At 45.0% G+C, this 14,320-nt stretch overlaps 1 protein-coding gene across 1 annotated transcript in view; it reads left to right on the top strand.

The window, feature by feature from the left end:
• LOC136605006 (autophagy-related protein 13-like) overlaps window positions 1–13,906 on the top strand; it is a 47,417-nt gene extending 33,511 nt beyond the window's left edge. Inside the window, exons 3-9 of the mRNA XM_066588941.1 lie at window positions 2,988–3,098; window positions 5,677–5,804; window positions 5,888–6,005; window positions 7,452–7,529; window positions 7,655–7,762; window positions 10,075–10,200; window positions 12,809–13,906. Of these exons, the coding sequence (XP_066445038.1) occupies window positions 2,988–3,098; window positions 5,677–5,804; window positions 5,888–6,005; window positions 7,452–7,529; window positions 7,655–7,762; window positions 10,075–10,200; window positions 12,809–12,886 (747 nt within the window). The 3' untranslated portion in view covers window positions 12,887–13,906. The remainder of the gene's footprint in view (window positions 1–2,987; window positions 3,099–5,676; window positions 5,805–5,887; window positions 6,006–7,451; window positions 7,530–7,654; window positions 7,763–10,074; window positions 10,201–12,808) is intronic.
• Window positions 13,907–14,320: the final 414 nt, after the last annotated feature.

The following is a 14,320-nucleotide window of genomic DNA, read 5'->3' as shown; positions in this document are numbered from 1 at the left end:
AGCAGCCCCGGCGGGGTGCTGGGGGTGCCGAAAGGCAGGTAGCCCGCAGCAGGCCCGGCGGGGTGCTGCGGGTGCCGAAAGGCAGGTAGCCCTCAGCAGGCCCGGCGGGGTGCTGCGGGTGCCGAAAAGCAGGTAGCCCACAGTGCTGCGGGTGCCGAAAGGCAGGTAGACCGCAGCAGCCCCAGCGGGGTGCTGCGGGTGCCGAAAGGCAGGTAGCACGCAGCAGCCCCGGCGGGGTGCTAGGGGTGCCGAAAGGCAGGTAGCCCGCAGCAGGCCCGGCGGGGTGCTGCGGGTGCCGAAAGGCAGGTAGCCCGCAGTGCTGCGGGTGCCGAAAGGCAGGTAGACCGCAGCAGCCCCAGCGGGGTGCTGCGGGTGCCGAAAGGCAGGTAGCACGCAGCAGCCCCGGCGGGGTGCTAGGGGTGCCGAAAGGCAGGTAGCCCGCAGCAGGCCCGGCGGGGTGCTGCGGGTGCCGAAAGGCAGGTAGCCCGCAGTGCGGGTGCCAAAAGGCAGGTAGCCCGCAGCAGGCCTGGCGGGGTACTGGGGGTGCCGAAAGGCAGGTAGCCCGCAGCAGCCCCGGCGGGGTGCTGGGGTTGCCGAAAGGCAGGCAGCCCGCAGCAGCCCCGGCGGGGTGCTGGGGGTGCCGAAAGGCAGGCAGCTCGCAGCAGCCCCGGCGGGGTGCTGGGGTTGCCGAAAGGCAGGCAGCCTGCAGCAGCCCCGCCGGGGTACTGGGGGTGCCGAAAGGCAGGTAGCCCGCAGCAGCCCCGGCGGGGTGCTGGGGGTGCCGAAAGGCAGGTAGCCCGCAGCAGGCCCGGCGGGGTGCTGCGGGTGCCGAAAGGCAGGTAGCCCTCAGCAGGCCCGGCGGGGTGCTGCGGGTGCCGAAAGGCAGGTAGCCCGCAGTGCTGCGGGTGCCGAAAGGCAGGTAGACCGCAGCAGCCCCAGCGGGGTGCTGCGGGTGCCGAAAGGCAGGTAGCACGCAGCAGCCCCGGCGGGGTGCTAGGGGTGCCGAAAGGCAGGCAGCCCGCAGCAGGCCCGGCGGGGTGCTGCGGGTGCCAAAAGGCAGGTAGCCCGCAGCAGGCCTGGCGGGGTACTGGGGGTGCCGAAAGGCAGGTAGCCCGCAGCAGCCCCGGCTGGGTGCTGGGGGTGCCGAAAGGCAGGCAGCTCGCAGCAGCCCCGGCGGGGTGCTGGGGTTGCCGAAAGGCAGGCAGCCCGCAGCAGCCCCGCCGGGGTACTGGGGGTGCCGAAAGGCAGGTAGACCGCAGCAGCCCCGGCGGGGTGCTGCGGGTGCCGAAAGGCAGGTAGCCCGCAGTGCGAGTGCCGAAATTGCAGAATTGACAAAAAAACTAAAATCACATTTTTTTCCTTTTGCTTTGCTTGAATTCATTCAAAAACTGTGGGGTCAAAATGGGCAGTTCACCTCTAGATAAATTGGTTAAGGGGTGTAGTTTTCAAAATGGGGTCACTTGTGGGGGTTCTCTTTGGTTTTGGCCGCTCAAGAGCCCTACAAATGTGCTATGGGGCCTAAAACGCCTTCAAGCAAAATTTATGTTCTGAAAGACACCGACTACTCCTTTCATTTTGGGTCCCGTTGTGCATCCAGACATAAGATTAGGGCCACAATGGCTATATTTCTGAACACGGGAGAAACGGGGGTATCCATTTTGGGGTGTAAATCCTCATTTTCATGGGCACTATAGGAAAAAATATGTCTTTAAAATGACATATTTGCAAAAATATGACATTTTATTTTTTCTCCTCTAAATTTAATTAATTCCTGAAAACAACTGTGGGGTCAAAATACTCATGACACCCCTCAGTGGATACATTAAGGGGTGTAGTTTTTAAAATGGGGTCATTTGGGGGGGGAGTATCTATTATTCTGACACTAATGAGCCTTTGCAAACTTGGCTTGGTGCAGGAAAACAAAGTGTTCCTCAAAATGCTGAAAAGTAATGTTAAATTTGTATGTCCTATAAATGGTTAAAAAAACACAAAAGTTTTTCAAATGTGCATTCAGAATAAAGTAAACAGATGGAAATATATATCTTATCAAAAATGTGTACAGTATGTTTGGACATATTTAAGATATTACTTACACTGGGAAGAGCCCACTAACTAATTTTAAACATAAAATATAACTTTTATTCACTCTGTTAAAAATTGAGCTCACTGACAAACATACACAGATATATATCAATCTAAATGATCAATTTAAAATTAGTTAGTGGGCTCTTCCCAGTGTAAATAATTAAGTTTAAAAAGAACCCTACTGTCACAGTGATTAGTATTTAAGATATTACAGTTGAAAATGTGAAAAAATGACAATTTTTTCAAAATTTTCCCAATTTAGGCGCTTTTAATAAATATACACAAATTATATAGGTCTCTTTTTACAACGAAAATGAAGTACAACATGTGGCGAAAAAATAATGTCAGAATCACTTGGATATGTAAAGCCTTTACGGAGTTATGCTACGTTGAACAACGCATGTCAGATTTCCAAAATTTGGCTCCGTCACTAAGGCGCAAACAGGCTTCGTCACTAAGGGGTTAAAATGCAGCAGCCAATGTGCACGTCTGTTATATCTGCCACTCTGTTGTAGTAGACAATGTGCAAAACGACCTAGAATTGTCTTTCCTGCATTGGCTAATGAGTACAGACACGGCTCTTGGGGTACTTTTAGTACATTCGGTATACATGTTCCCCTGGATAGTATGATGCAGCAGAAATAGTGAATGAATTATATTGATAACATTCTTCTTTTCCTACTTCATGACTTAAAAGCAAAAAAAAAACCAACCTACCGGAAAACCCATTTAAATACAAGGTTAATATTCCTTTAACGTGAGTTGGATCACAAGTCCTATGCACAATCTCTTCATACAGCTTCACATTGAGCAAAGCATAAGGGAGTGTGATAAGTGCTTATTAATCTTGCGTTTCCTTTCTTCCATCTCTTTATCTCTTCCTTTCTCTCATCGCTTTCTAGCTGTACAGCTCTCGCCTTTCTTACCAGCCAACTGTCCTTGGAGCTGCATCCTCAGAGCTGGGCTACCCTGTGGCCTTGGCTGCTGGAGTGAGCGCTACCCTTCCATACCAGGTACTCCTCGGGAAGAGGAGACGGGCTTAATGCACAAGAATAGGATTAATGAAACACGTTTATGGGGAGGTGGCGAATCTCGTGGGTTCTGGTAACGTGAATAATGGCATCACAGAGAGTTTATCTGTCCTAAGCTCTAGTGCACCCAGATCAATGGGAGGAAAATTTGGATGGGGATCATGTATTGATTCTGCTTTTCCCCCTAATCTTGTGCTGCTGCGGGGAGCTGATGGATAAAGCTGGCTGCTCTGAAGCTGATAACTTTGTAGTAAACTATGGTCATGGGGTAGATTAGAACCAACATGCTGTGCTAGCTATTCTGGAAATGTTTTCTTCAAGTCTCATTAGTTCTATGGTGGTTTTTATCCTAAGGCCTATCTAGAGAATAGAGCACATGGAATATGTTGCAATAATGATTGTATCCCTAGACGCACCTAATACCCACCGTGCATTGGTAGTGTTCAACTATTGGTGTACTACACCCACTCTGATTGGCCAGAGTAGCTACATGAGAAATCCAAGGTCAGTGGTGGCCTCTGTATTAAGACAATGGGATGGGAGTCATTTATTAAAGGTTTTATGCCAATTTTGTGGCATCAAAAAAGTAAGTTGCAGGTTATGGCGCACATCAAATTTGTTCAGTAATTTGTGACTATTTGATTCTGGTAAGTAGGAGGGGCTTATTGGGAGGGTGGGGCCTCCTGTGGAGCAACACATTTACTATCATTTCAAATCATAACACACAAATCTACACCGGCTCATAGCTGGCATAGATGTGCTCTTCTGGATCATCGGCGGCCAAAAGATGCGCCAGCTTATTTTGAAGTGTGAGCCCTTGCAAAGAATCCTGCTTGAATCCAAGGTTTAAAGTGTGTTTCCACAACTTGGAGCTGTGTTCTCAACTCCGTATAAGGAAACAGCATTCCTAACCATTCCTGAATATACTTGTATTAGCAGATTTGCTTAAATGGGTTGTTCAGGACTTTTACTGTTGATAATCTATCCTCAGGATAAGTCATCAGTAGTTGAACAGTGGGGGTCTGCCACTCGGGATCCCCTCTCATCTGCTGTTTTCTGGGCTGCTGTCAGTGTGAACAGCCTTGGAAGCAGATAGTGCTGTCCGTATTGCAGTGGTCGGTGATGGTACTGCAGGTACAGCATTGATTCAATGCAGTACCAACCCGGGTTGCTGCAATGTTGACAGTGCTACTTGCTTCCAGTGCTGTCAGCAGGCCCGGCGAACAGCTGATCGGTATGTATCCCAAGTGGCAGATCATCAATAGTGTAGAGAGAAAGGAAAAAAAACTCCCTGACATCTCCCTTAATTTCTGTATCGGGTTAAACAGAATGTAACGGGCCAACAACTGCAGGAATTAAAAATTTCCAAGGTGACCTGTCCATTAGCAGGCATAAATGGTCTGTAGTCAGTCAAGCTTACTTGGTTGGACCTTAAAGAATCCTAAAATATAACTTTTATTCTAATTAATTAAAAAGATATAGAAGGACAAACATATACATGTATTTACAAAAAGAGAAAGGATTGTTGAAAATAATCCGTTTAGAGCCACTAAAGCACTAAGTTGGATGATTCCAGTCGTAATGAACCGGATAGTCCACCACCAGGGCTGACATGCCGCGGTTTTTTTCATTTATTTAGTTTTCATTTTGGATCTAGCTTGCGCCGTTAGCTATTTAGCTGCACTAGAAGTTATTATCCAGTTTGGGTTATATCTAGTTTCTGGCTGAGCTTTATTTCAGTGACCAGCTGGCATGATACTTACTCCAGATATCTTAGTGGAGGGTTCAGTTTGGATCACATGCATTAGAATATAACGGCATGACTGAGATTAGGACTTGTTATTCTATCATACTAGTCCTTATCAACGTGGGGGATTGATTGCCTATCCATCTTTTGGATTGCTATTATGCTCTTACTCAGATATGCAACTTTTTTAGCCACTATCTGGTCTGACTAAAGCTAATCTCTCTATATATTAATCTTCTAAGCCACTATCCGGTTCATTACGACTAGAATCATCCAATTTTTCTTGCCCCTGAGGAACCCTTTAATGGGGGAAACGCGTAGGGATAAACTTACCGTCCAGGTCTCCTTGTAGTAGTCACCCAGCTATCGGGTAGACACCTGCGCTGTAATCACTGTAAACAACCAAGATATCTGTTACGTTCTGGACTGATTGAACTAGTTGGTTGAGCGCCCACCATTGGAACTTAACCAAATCAGTCGTTATCTTAGTGCTTTAGTGGCTCTAAACGGATTCTTTTCAACAATCCTTTCTCTTTTTGTAAATACATGTATATGTTTGTCCTTCTATACCTTTTTAATTAATTAGAATAAAAGTTATATTTTAGGATTCCTTAAGGTCCAACCAAGTAAGCTTCTCGATATACACAATTCTTGGACTCACACTGCCGCTGTGAAATTCTGGTCTGTAGTCAGTCAGGGGTATAGTGAGCAGCCAGAATTATGAATTCCAGCAGCAAGTTTCCTTATATATAGTGAAGAGTGTAACTCCAAGGTCCTAATTGTTCGTTAACCCATTTTTTTTTGTATTAATAGATGATGGTGCCAGGAAAGGAGGGTGGGTTGCCCAATATTACTGCCCAACCTGCACATGGTACTCAAGCAGATCATGACAGAGCGGTTTTGACTTCACCATCACATGTAACTGGCACTACCTCCAGCAGGTAAGTCCTCAGCCTATGAGTCCATAGACCTTCCAATCTTACTGTGACTTAGTTTTTACATTTATCCTTGCTTTTCTGTGCAGTGAGGAAGCAGACATCCCATCTGGGAGCAGCACTGCGGGGAGGAGCTCTCCCAATAAGTCTCCCCATATTCTTTTCACCCGTAAAGTTGGGGCTTTTGTGGAAAAACCTTCCCCTCAGGTGAGTGAACACAGCTTTAGAGGATGTCCAAGTGGATATCTGTGCTGATCCTATTAACCCCTTAAGGATATGGCCTCATTTGGTTCTTAGACTATCAGGCAAAAGCCAGGAGCCAAGTGCACTGGCTTAATACTATGTTATCCAGATAGAAAATGGTAACCTTAAAGCAACCCTGCAATTTCGGAACAGGGGATTTATTGCCTACAGTTGTTCTTCTCTGCCAGCACTCCAATCCCCAAGTTTTGGGCCCTCTTTTCGTCTGTCCAAGATGGCAGGATCAACTTTCTGTCTACCTAATGTTGATCACGATAGCCGTTCTGGCCAATCACAGAGCTGGTATAGTGCATTGGTAGTCTAACACTACCAATGCACGGTGGGAATTAGGTAGTCTAAAGATTGTCAGCCATCTTGGATGACTGAAAACAGGACCTGGAATCCGTGGAGGGAGGGACAACAGAGAAAAACAACTGCAGGTAATATGCCCCCTTCTGGTTCTGAGACAGAATTTTGTTCTTCCGGAAGGTTGTTTAAAGCAAGAAACAAAACTAACTCAAAGCTTCCTGGATCTTAGATTCTAGAAAAGTATAGTTTAATGAACAAAAAGTATAAAATAAAATGTTTTAAAAAAACTAGTAAAAAACATTAAAAATAAAAACCATACATCAAGCATCAGAACTTCAACCTGTTATGGGCTCCTTGCAGCCAAAATGCTAGTAATACAAATGTGTTGTACTGTGAGTATAATTCCTCATAAGGCTGCGTTCACACAGGGGATGTCCTGCGGGTTTTACAGAGCAGAAATATCCACGTCAAAATCTGCACCATTTGATAGAGGCTTTAATTCAAATCAATAGGGTGAGATCTGCTGCGGATTTACACTAAATAGTGCAGATTTATTTCTACTGTAAAGAATGTGTTGCAAATCCGCCACTTGTGAAGGCAGCCTTACAGACAAAGATCTCATATTTATAGTGATTGTGTCCTCTTGGTATTCATGGTTCCTCCAGTAGAAAGGTAATGCAGTCACACAATTGTTGTAGGTCACCTCCCACGCGTATGCGCCCTTCACACTCTTTAGTGTACATATGTGTGAGTCTCTCCTTTTTGCTAAAATGTCAATGGATGAAATTCCCAAAGTGGGTTATTGGTGCTATGTGAGACGTTGATGGGGCCAACTCGTCTGTCTTCTCATGACAGTTTCTGCCAGCCATGATTTCCAATACTCACCAGCCATGTACTGCATGTAGCAGTGTGTGTCATTGGAGACGCCAGCGCATGTGCAGTGGTGTCCTTCAAAGTTCTGGGTGCCGTAGTAAAAGCTCCTGTCACAGTGGCTCACATTAAATGCATAGCTGCCACAACGACCTAGGAGAGAATGAGTTAAACCACTGCCCATTGCTATATACACACTGTGAAAAGCATGAATTGTTTCTGATCTATTCTCAGGTCACTTATGCCAGCACAGATATACCATTCGCTGTGTTTGCACCCAGACTGATTGATGTGGAGGACACCGACCACATGGTATGTCCTCACCCCTGATCCTAGTACTTTAGTGCTATGAGTGTTCTAGCTCATAAGGATTGACTTACAGATTTTTCACTGATTTATGATACATGGTTTACAGTAATTTTTTTCTTTTATTTTAGGTGGTTTGTCCCGAGACTCCGGAAGAGGTGACACCAGATGCTCGCAGTTTGCAAAGCTCCTGCTCAAGCAATGAAGTACCCCAGGATGACTTTGTTATGGTGGACTTTGTAAGTGCTGCCCACTCTACCAATTAAATATACTCATTTCAATATGGGATTGGAAGTCGCCAAAGTGTGTATATGCTATTTATGGCATAATGCTGGCAGCGCACACGATCAGGGATGTCTATTGATAGCTGGTGCACACAGAGGATCCGAGATATGACAAAGGCCCCCTGTCCACGGCCGTTGCGGAATATTGGCGGCAATATTCCGCTGCGAGGGAGGAGGGGGGCTGCTGTCAGCTCTCTGCAGTGAGCCTATCTGACAGAGACTCACCGCGGAGAATCGCGGCATGCTGCGATTTAGATCCTGCGAGCGGAGAATCGCTATGATTCTCCGCTCATGGATGCTACAGCTGCGCTTTCCATAGTAACGCCGGATTATTGCTGCGGGTAACGCAATGAACAATCACCGGTGGACAGGCAGCCTAATATATAAAAAAGGATGCACCTTTTCATGTTTTAGGCGTATCGTCAACCAACAGCAATAATATTTAATACTGTTATATGGATACCTTGTGTTATTCTTATACACTAAGGCCAGTATTTGGTAGAAATGCCAAACAAATCAGTATTCCGTATCACTCCACCATATATTAAGCACAAAAGAATGTAGTGAGAACTACATACTATATATTTTTTATTATACAAAACACACAATACATTATAAGCATTTAATAGGAACAACACATTTAAAGAATCAATCATAGGTGGAATCACAATCGTATAAAATGTAAAGCAGAGCAAAGAGAGGAGATATATATATTATAATTTTATTTTATTTTATTTTTTTTAAAACAAGGTATGGATGTATAAATGTACAAATTTTGTATAAAATGTGTGTATTTATAAGTCACCCCCATGTTGCTTATTACCACTGATCGATTCCTTTAAATAGGCACAATTGTCAACCTCACCGCCTAGTGCTGCTCCTCTCTATCTAACCTGTTACACCGTTAAAATATTTATTTAATGAATTATTTACTGTGTTGTATGAGATTAGTGATGAGGGTCTGCTGAACTGTGATACCAAACACAATGCACAATTTTTGGAAAACCTATTTTCATATACCATATATACTTGAGTATAAGCCTAGTTTTTCAGCACATTTTTTTGTGCCGAAAAAGCCCCCCTCGGCTTATACTTGAGTCAGGGAAGGGTTTAAAAAAAAAAACCCTCCATACTCCCCTCCCAGCCGGCATCCGTGTCCCCAGCGGTGGTGCCAAGCTGCTTGAATTCCTGTGTTACCGGTGGTGATGCGGCAAGCTGCTTGAATTCTTCCCGCTGTCCTCTCTACTCGGCTCTGTCATCCCCTGCCGTCAACGCTGTGATCGAGCGCCAGACAATCACAGCCAGCGCTCGATCTTTCACAGCCAATCAGTGAATGATATTCACTTATTGGCTGGCGCTTGATCAAATCAAAGTGCTTACTTACACGGCGCTGACAGCGAGGGATTTCAAAGCCGAGCAGGGAGATGACAGCAGCGAGAATTCTAAAGCAGCTTGCCGCACTTACTGTGTAAGTAAGCGCTGTGATTGGATCGAGTTCCAGCTGTGATTGGCTGGTGCTCAATCCAATCACAACGCTTACTTACAAAGCGATGACAGAGCTGAGCACAGTTGACAGCGGGGAGAATTCAAGCAGCTTGCCGCACAGACACAGACGCTGGCTGGGAGGTGAGTTTGTTGTGTTTTTTTTTTGTTTTTTTTTTACCCAGTATATACTAAAGTATAGCTCGGCTTATACTTGAGTCAATAAGTTTTCCCAGTTTTTTTGTATTAAAATGTATTGACTTGGCTTATATTCGGGTCGGCTAATACTCAAGTATATATGGTACCCTATTATTTCAGTGAAGCTACTCTGAATCCTGAGCAGTAGAACTAAATGACTTAGAGGAACTGCATTTTAAAAAAACTTCTGACATGTCGGAGCAAGCTTTAATGAGTGTGGGTCCGGGACCCTCATTGATTGCTGAAACAAAGAGGCTGCAGCGCTAACCTGAGTGCTGCGCCCCTTCAGCTATCTCACTGTCTGTCAGCTCCTCTCTGCAGTGGAAGACTGATGCATACCTGTCTATTGAAGTCTGTGCGTCAGGCGCCTTCTGCTGCTGAGAAGAGCGAGCCAGCAAGTAACGAAGACAGCCGAAGGGGCACAGTGCTACAGCTCCTTCATCTCAGTGATCAGTAGGAGTTTGAGCACTCGGACCCACGCTAATTAAAACTTCTAACATGTCAAAAGTTTTAAAAAAGTGCAAATACTTTTTAAACTTAGTAACGTTTTTCCTTAACAAAAAGTGAGACTTTATTCCATTTTCTAGCGACCGGCTTTTTCTAAGGATGACCTTCCTATGGATGTGGGAACCTTCTACCGGGAGTTTCAGAACCCGCCTCAGCTGAGCAGCCTTTCTATTGACATTGCTGTCCAGTCAATGGCAGAAGACCTGGTGAGAAATTCTCTTTAAAGGTTATGCTTCTTAGACTTTATTAGTTGTAACCGCAGGTATAAATATTCAGTGGTGTATGTTTTACACGGAGGGTTCTCTGACAGTTTCCATCATGATTAAATATACGGTTTTGCTCATACTATAGGGCAGACCTCAGCAGCAACTGCTTAAAATTGCAGCAAAAGTAAAGCCCTGTTCGCATACACAGCCACCGTGGGTTTCTAGTGGACAGACACATGTCTAACTTGTGTCTTTTCTTGAAAAACTTTTAGGTTTTTTTTTAAACAAGGTTACTAAAAAGTATAGGCAACCACTCAATACAACAAATAAGTAGAACACACAGTATGTGTGTTAATCCATCAGCAGATGTCAGATATATACTTGCTTTTGGCAGATCATTTTCATATCTTTTGGCCTCATGTCCACGGGCGGATTTCTGTTGCGTAATCCGGAGCGGGTGTCCGCCTCTGGATTCCGCAGCAATAACCCTCCGTAGCATGCTATGGAAAAACAATTCTTCATGCACATGAGCGGAAATCGCACTCTGTTTCCGCTCGCAGATGAAAAATCGCAGCACACTCCATTTTATTGCGGTTCCTGCACGGACAGCTTCCATTAAAGTCAATGGAAGCTGTCCAACCCGCAGCCTGTCTGCAATTGACATTGTGGATGGGCCACGGATTCCACAGGAGATTAAAAAAAAATAATCTGTACTGCGCATGCGCGTCGGCACGTCCGCACACATCTGCAGTACAGAAGAAAGAAGACAGGCAGGTGCGTGTGCCATGGACATGATGCCTTTAGGTCACATTCAGAATGCTGTTATGTGGTTGCATCTTGGCATCCATATTACACCTACAGGACACCCCACTATGGTTCAAGTTCAGTTCACATCGTGTCTAGATCCTACGTCAGGAGGGTCTCTGATGTAAACCTCTGATGGAAGGCTGCGACGTATCCCACTGTATAGGCATAGAGTGGGATACATCACCTATAGTCTTCTATTGTGTGTATTTTAAATGAAAAGATCTACGCTGTTTCTTTATCACAAAACGTATGCCAGCTTATACTGGTCTGACAAAAAGGGCTCAGGTGAAAGAAGTGGAAATTTGTGGCTCCAAACGTAATCTGAACAGAACCTCAGATCATCCTAGAACCTTATAGTGAGCCAACCGCACATCGCTTTACTGCCATAAGAAAGATGCAGAAATGCAGCCACATTATGGCCATCAAATTACTGAATGAATGTTTCTTTTTTGTTTTTTTTTTGCGATGGGAAGGCAAGTATGGAAGTAATAGGAGAAACCTGTTTGGAAGGAGTTGCCCTTAAAAAGGATGATCCACTTTAAAATAAACTACTTAAAAAAAAAAAACAAAAAAAAAACAAAACACGTAAATCACACATTTGATCTGGATTCGCCATCGCTTCATCGCTTCTGCTTTCTAACTGGACAGATGGACAACCCTGAAGATTCAGTGACTTTAGGTTATTCTGTGATGTTTATGGGTGTATTCACACAGGTACGGTTTGGATACTGTAAAGACCGCACCACAAACTGCGGCGGGAAAACAGTGCTTGCTTTTGCCGCTGTTTGCCGATGCAGTTATGGTTGTGGTAAGTGTTCCCTTAACTATTAGAGATGAGCGAACGTACTCGTCCGAGCTTGATACTCGTTCGAGTATTAGGGTGTTCGAGATGCTCGTTACTCATAACGAGTACCACGCGGTGTTCGAGTTACTTTCACTTTCTTCCCTGAGAAATTTGCGCGCTTTTCTGGCCAATAGAAAGACAGGGAAGGCATTACAACTTCCCCTTGCAACGTTTAAGCCCTATACCACCCCCCTGCAGTGAGTGGCTGGCGAGATTAGGTGTCACCCGAGTATTGAAATCTGCCCCTCCCGCGGCTCGCTACGGATGCATTCTGACATTAGTTCAGGGAAAGTGCTATCGTGTTGGAGCTGCTATAGGGAGAGTGTTAGGAGTATTTTAGGTTTCAAGAACCCCAACGGTCCTTCTTAAGGCCATAAATCTTCTCTATATGCGCTCAATGGGGCCGGCGGCAGCAGCGCCGACCCCATTGAGAACATATAGAAGATAAATCCTTCTTCTCTGCCACAGCTGTAACAGCTGTAGCAGAGAAGAACGATGTTTGCCCATTGAATTCAATGGAGCCAGCAATACAGCAGGTTCCACTGAAAGCAATGGGCTGCCGGCGATCGCAGGATGAATTGTCGGGAAGGGGTTAAATATATAACCCCTTCCCTGCAATTCATCCAGAAATGTGATACACTAAAAATATATACCGGCGTATAAGCCGACGGGGCGTATAAGACGACCCCACAACTGTCACCTTATACGCCGGGAATACAGTGGAGCAAAGAATAAAAATCATTACTTACTTCTTCTGACGTTCTGCGTTTACTTTACATTGACTCCAGGTAAAAGCTGAATTTATTTGGCTTTTGCCTAGAGGGTCACACATTTCTGAGCACTTTTTCTTCAGCATTTTCCATCAATGTAGATGAATTCTGTCACCAGCACAACACAAACTTTAATATATGGTCATTGCCTACTGCACTAAATTCACCCTCTGTCTCCTCTCCATAGGATTCGCTGCCGGAAAAGTTGGCCATGCATGAAAAAAACATGGAGGAGTTTGATGCCTTTGTGGATTCCCTGCAGTAAGCTGGAGTGTCTCCAGTTGCTCAGCCCTGCTCTTCAAACTCAGGCCATTTTTTGTTGTGCCCCTACTTGTAATTCTTATTTCCGGAAGCACTTTGTGGACTTCTGTAAGGCATTCTTGTAGCACAGCTGCTATAACTGTACAGGACTCGCAGATTGAGGAATGTGGTAATCCTACCACCAGGGAACTGGTTTCTTCAGGGAGACTTGACCATTTCTGGGTCACTGTTAAGAAATGAACAAGACGACCAGAGGAAGGATGAGAAAGCGAGATGTTGAGAATAACTCTACAACACTTGTATCTTCGCATTACTGTAAATATAATGCTGTGGTCCAGGACAGAGACTGCCAGGCTGCACTGCACCTTAAATGCCCCATGTGGGCAAAGTGCGCTTGTAAGATCAGCACTACCATTATATGGGAACCCCAGCGCGTCTTGCCTGTCTCCGTCTCAGGTATGTCAGTATGAAGGGGTTTCCTTATTTTACACAGGGTCAGCTATGGCTGACGTTGTGTAATACAATCACAAATGTTCATGGAAGTCATATTGTTTCTTAACATCTCCAGCCCTTGTGCTTTTTAACTCACTCACCACTGCCCCGAGTGGTGAAAAATGTAATTACAGCAGCACGGTCACTGGCATCTATCTGCAGACCCCTCCGACTTTTTCTCCTCACTCTCCTTCGCATTCTGATTTATCTGCCACTCAGCAAATGTAAGACATTGTACATTATAACACTAATAAGTGTTGGCACAAAGCAAAACGCTTCAGATCAGCATAATAGGAGGCGCTCAGGTACTCCGTAGATTAGGTGTGTCTGCGGGAGATGCATTACTCTGTGGGCTTCGTCACACACACATTTTGATGTTTTAATGTTAGTAGAAATCTTCGAAGGGTTTAATGCTGCTACCCCATCCCCTCCCAATACGTCCTTTGCATCCAGAAGGAGGAAATCCAGCACTGTAATAATGAAAGATGTCATAATTATATGTATTATAAAATAAATATATGTATTTCCAAGATCTGTGCAGTTTGTTGGTTCTGTACATCATTCATGTCGGTTGCACTTGTGGTGTATTAAATTTAATATTTAGTAGATCACCTTTCTTTGAATGTCAGCAGCGCATAGAGAACATGAACAGGAAGAAATCTCAGCATCAAAATGGTGCCTGATAAGTATCAGACAGGAGGCTGCACTGCATGCAAGTGACTGCAATATACATTAGAGACCGCCAGAGTGTGATAGGCAATAAAAGTGTGGGGGACAGAGATAGAAAAATGTATTTTTCACCGGAGCGGCCCTTTAAGGTGGCCATAAACATTAGATGTATAGCATGTATGGGGCCTCCTGACTGTCCCCCTCACAGCAGATGTCGGGACAGATAAGGGTCAAGCAGTTAAATTTCAACAGTCTAATGTTTTTTTTTTTTTGGAAG

Source organism: Eleutherodactylus coqui, unplaced genomic scaffold, assembly GCF_035609145.1.
Source record: "Eleutherodactylus coqui strain aEleCoq1 unplaced genomic scaffold, aEleCoq1.hap1 HAP1_SCAFFOLD_167, whole genome shotgun sequence".
NCBI lineage: Eukaryota > Metazoa > Chordata > Amphibia > Anura > Eleutherodactylidae > Eleutherodactylus > Eleutherodactylus coqui.
The sequence above is the reverse complement of the archived record's forward strand: the minus strand, read 5'-3'. Positions and strand labels throughout refer to the sequence as shown.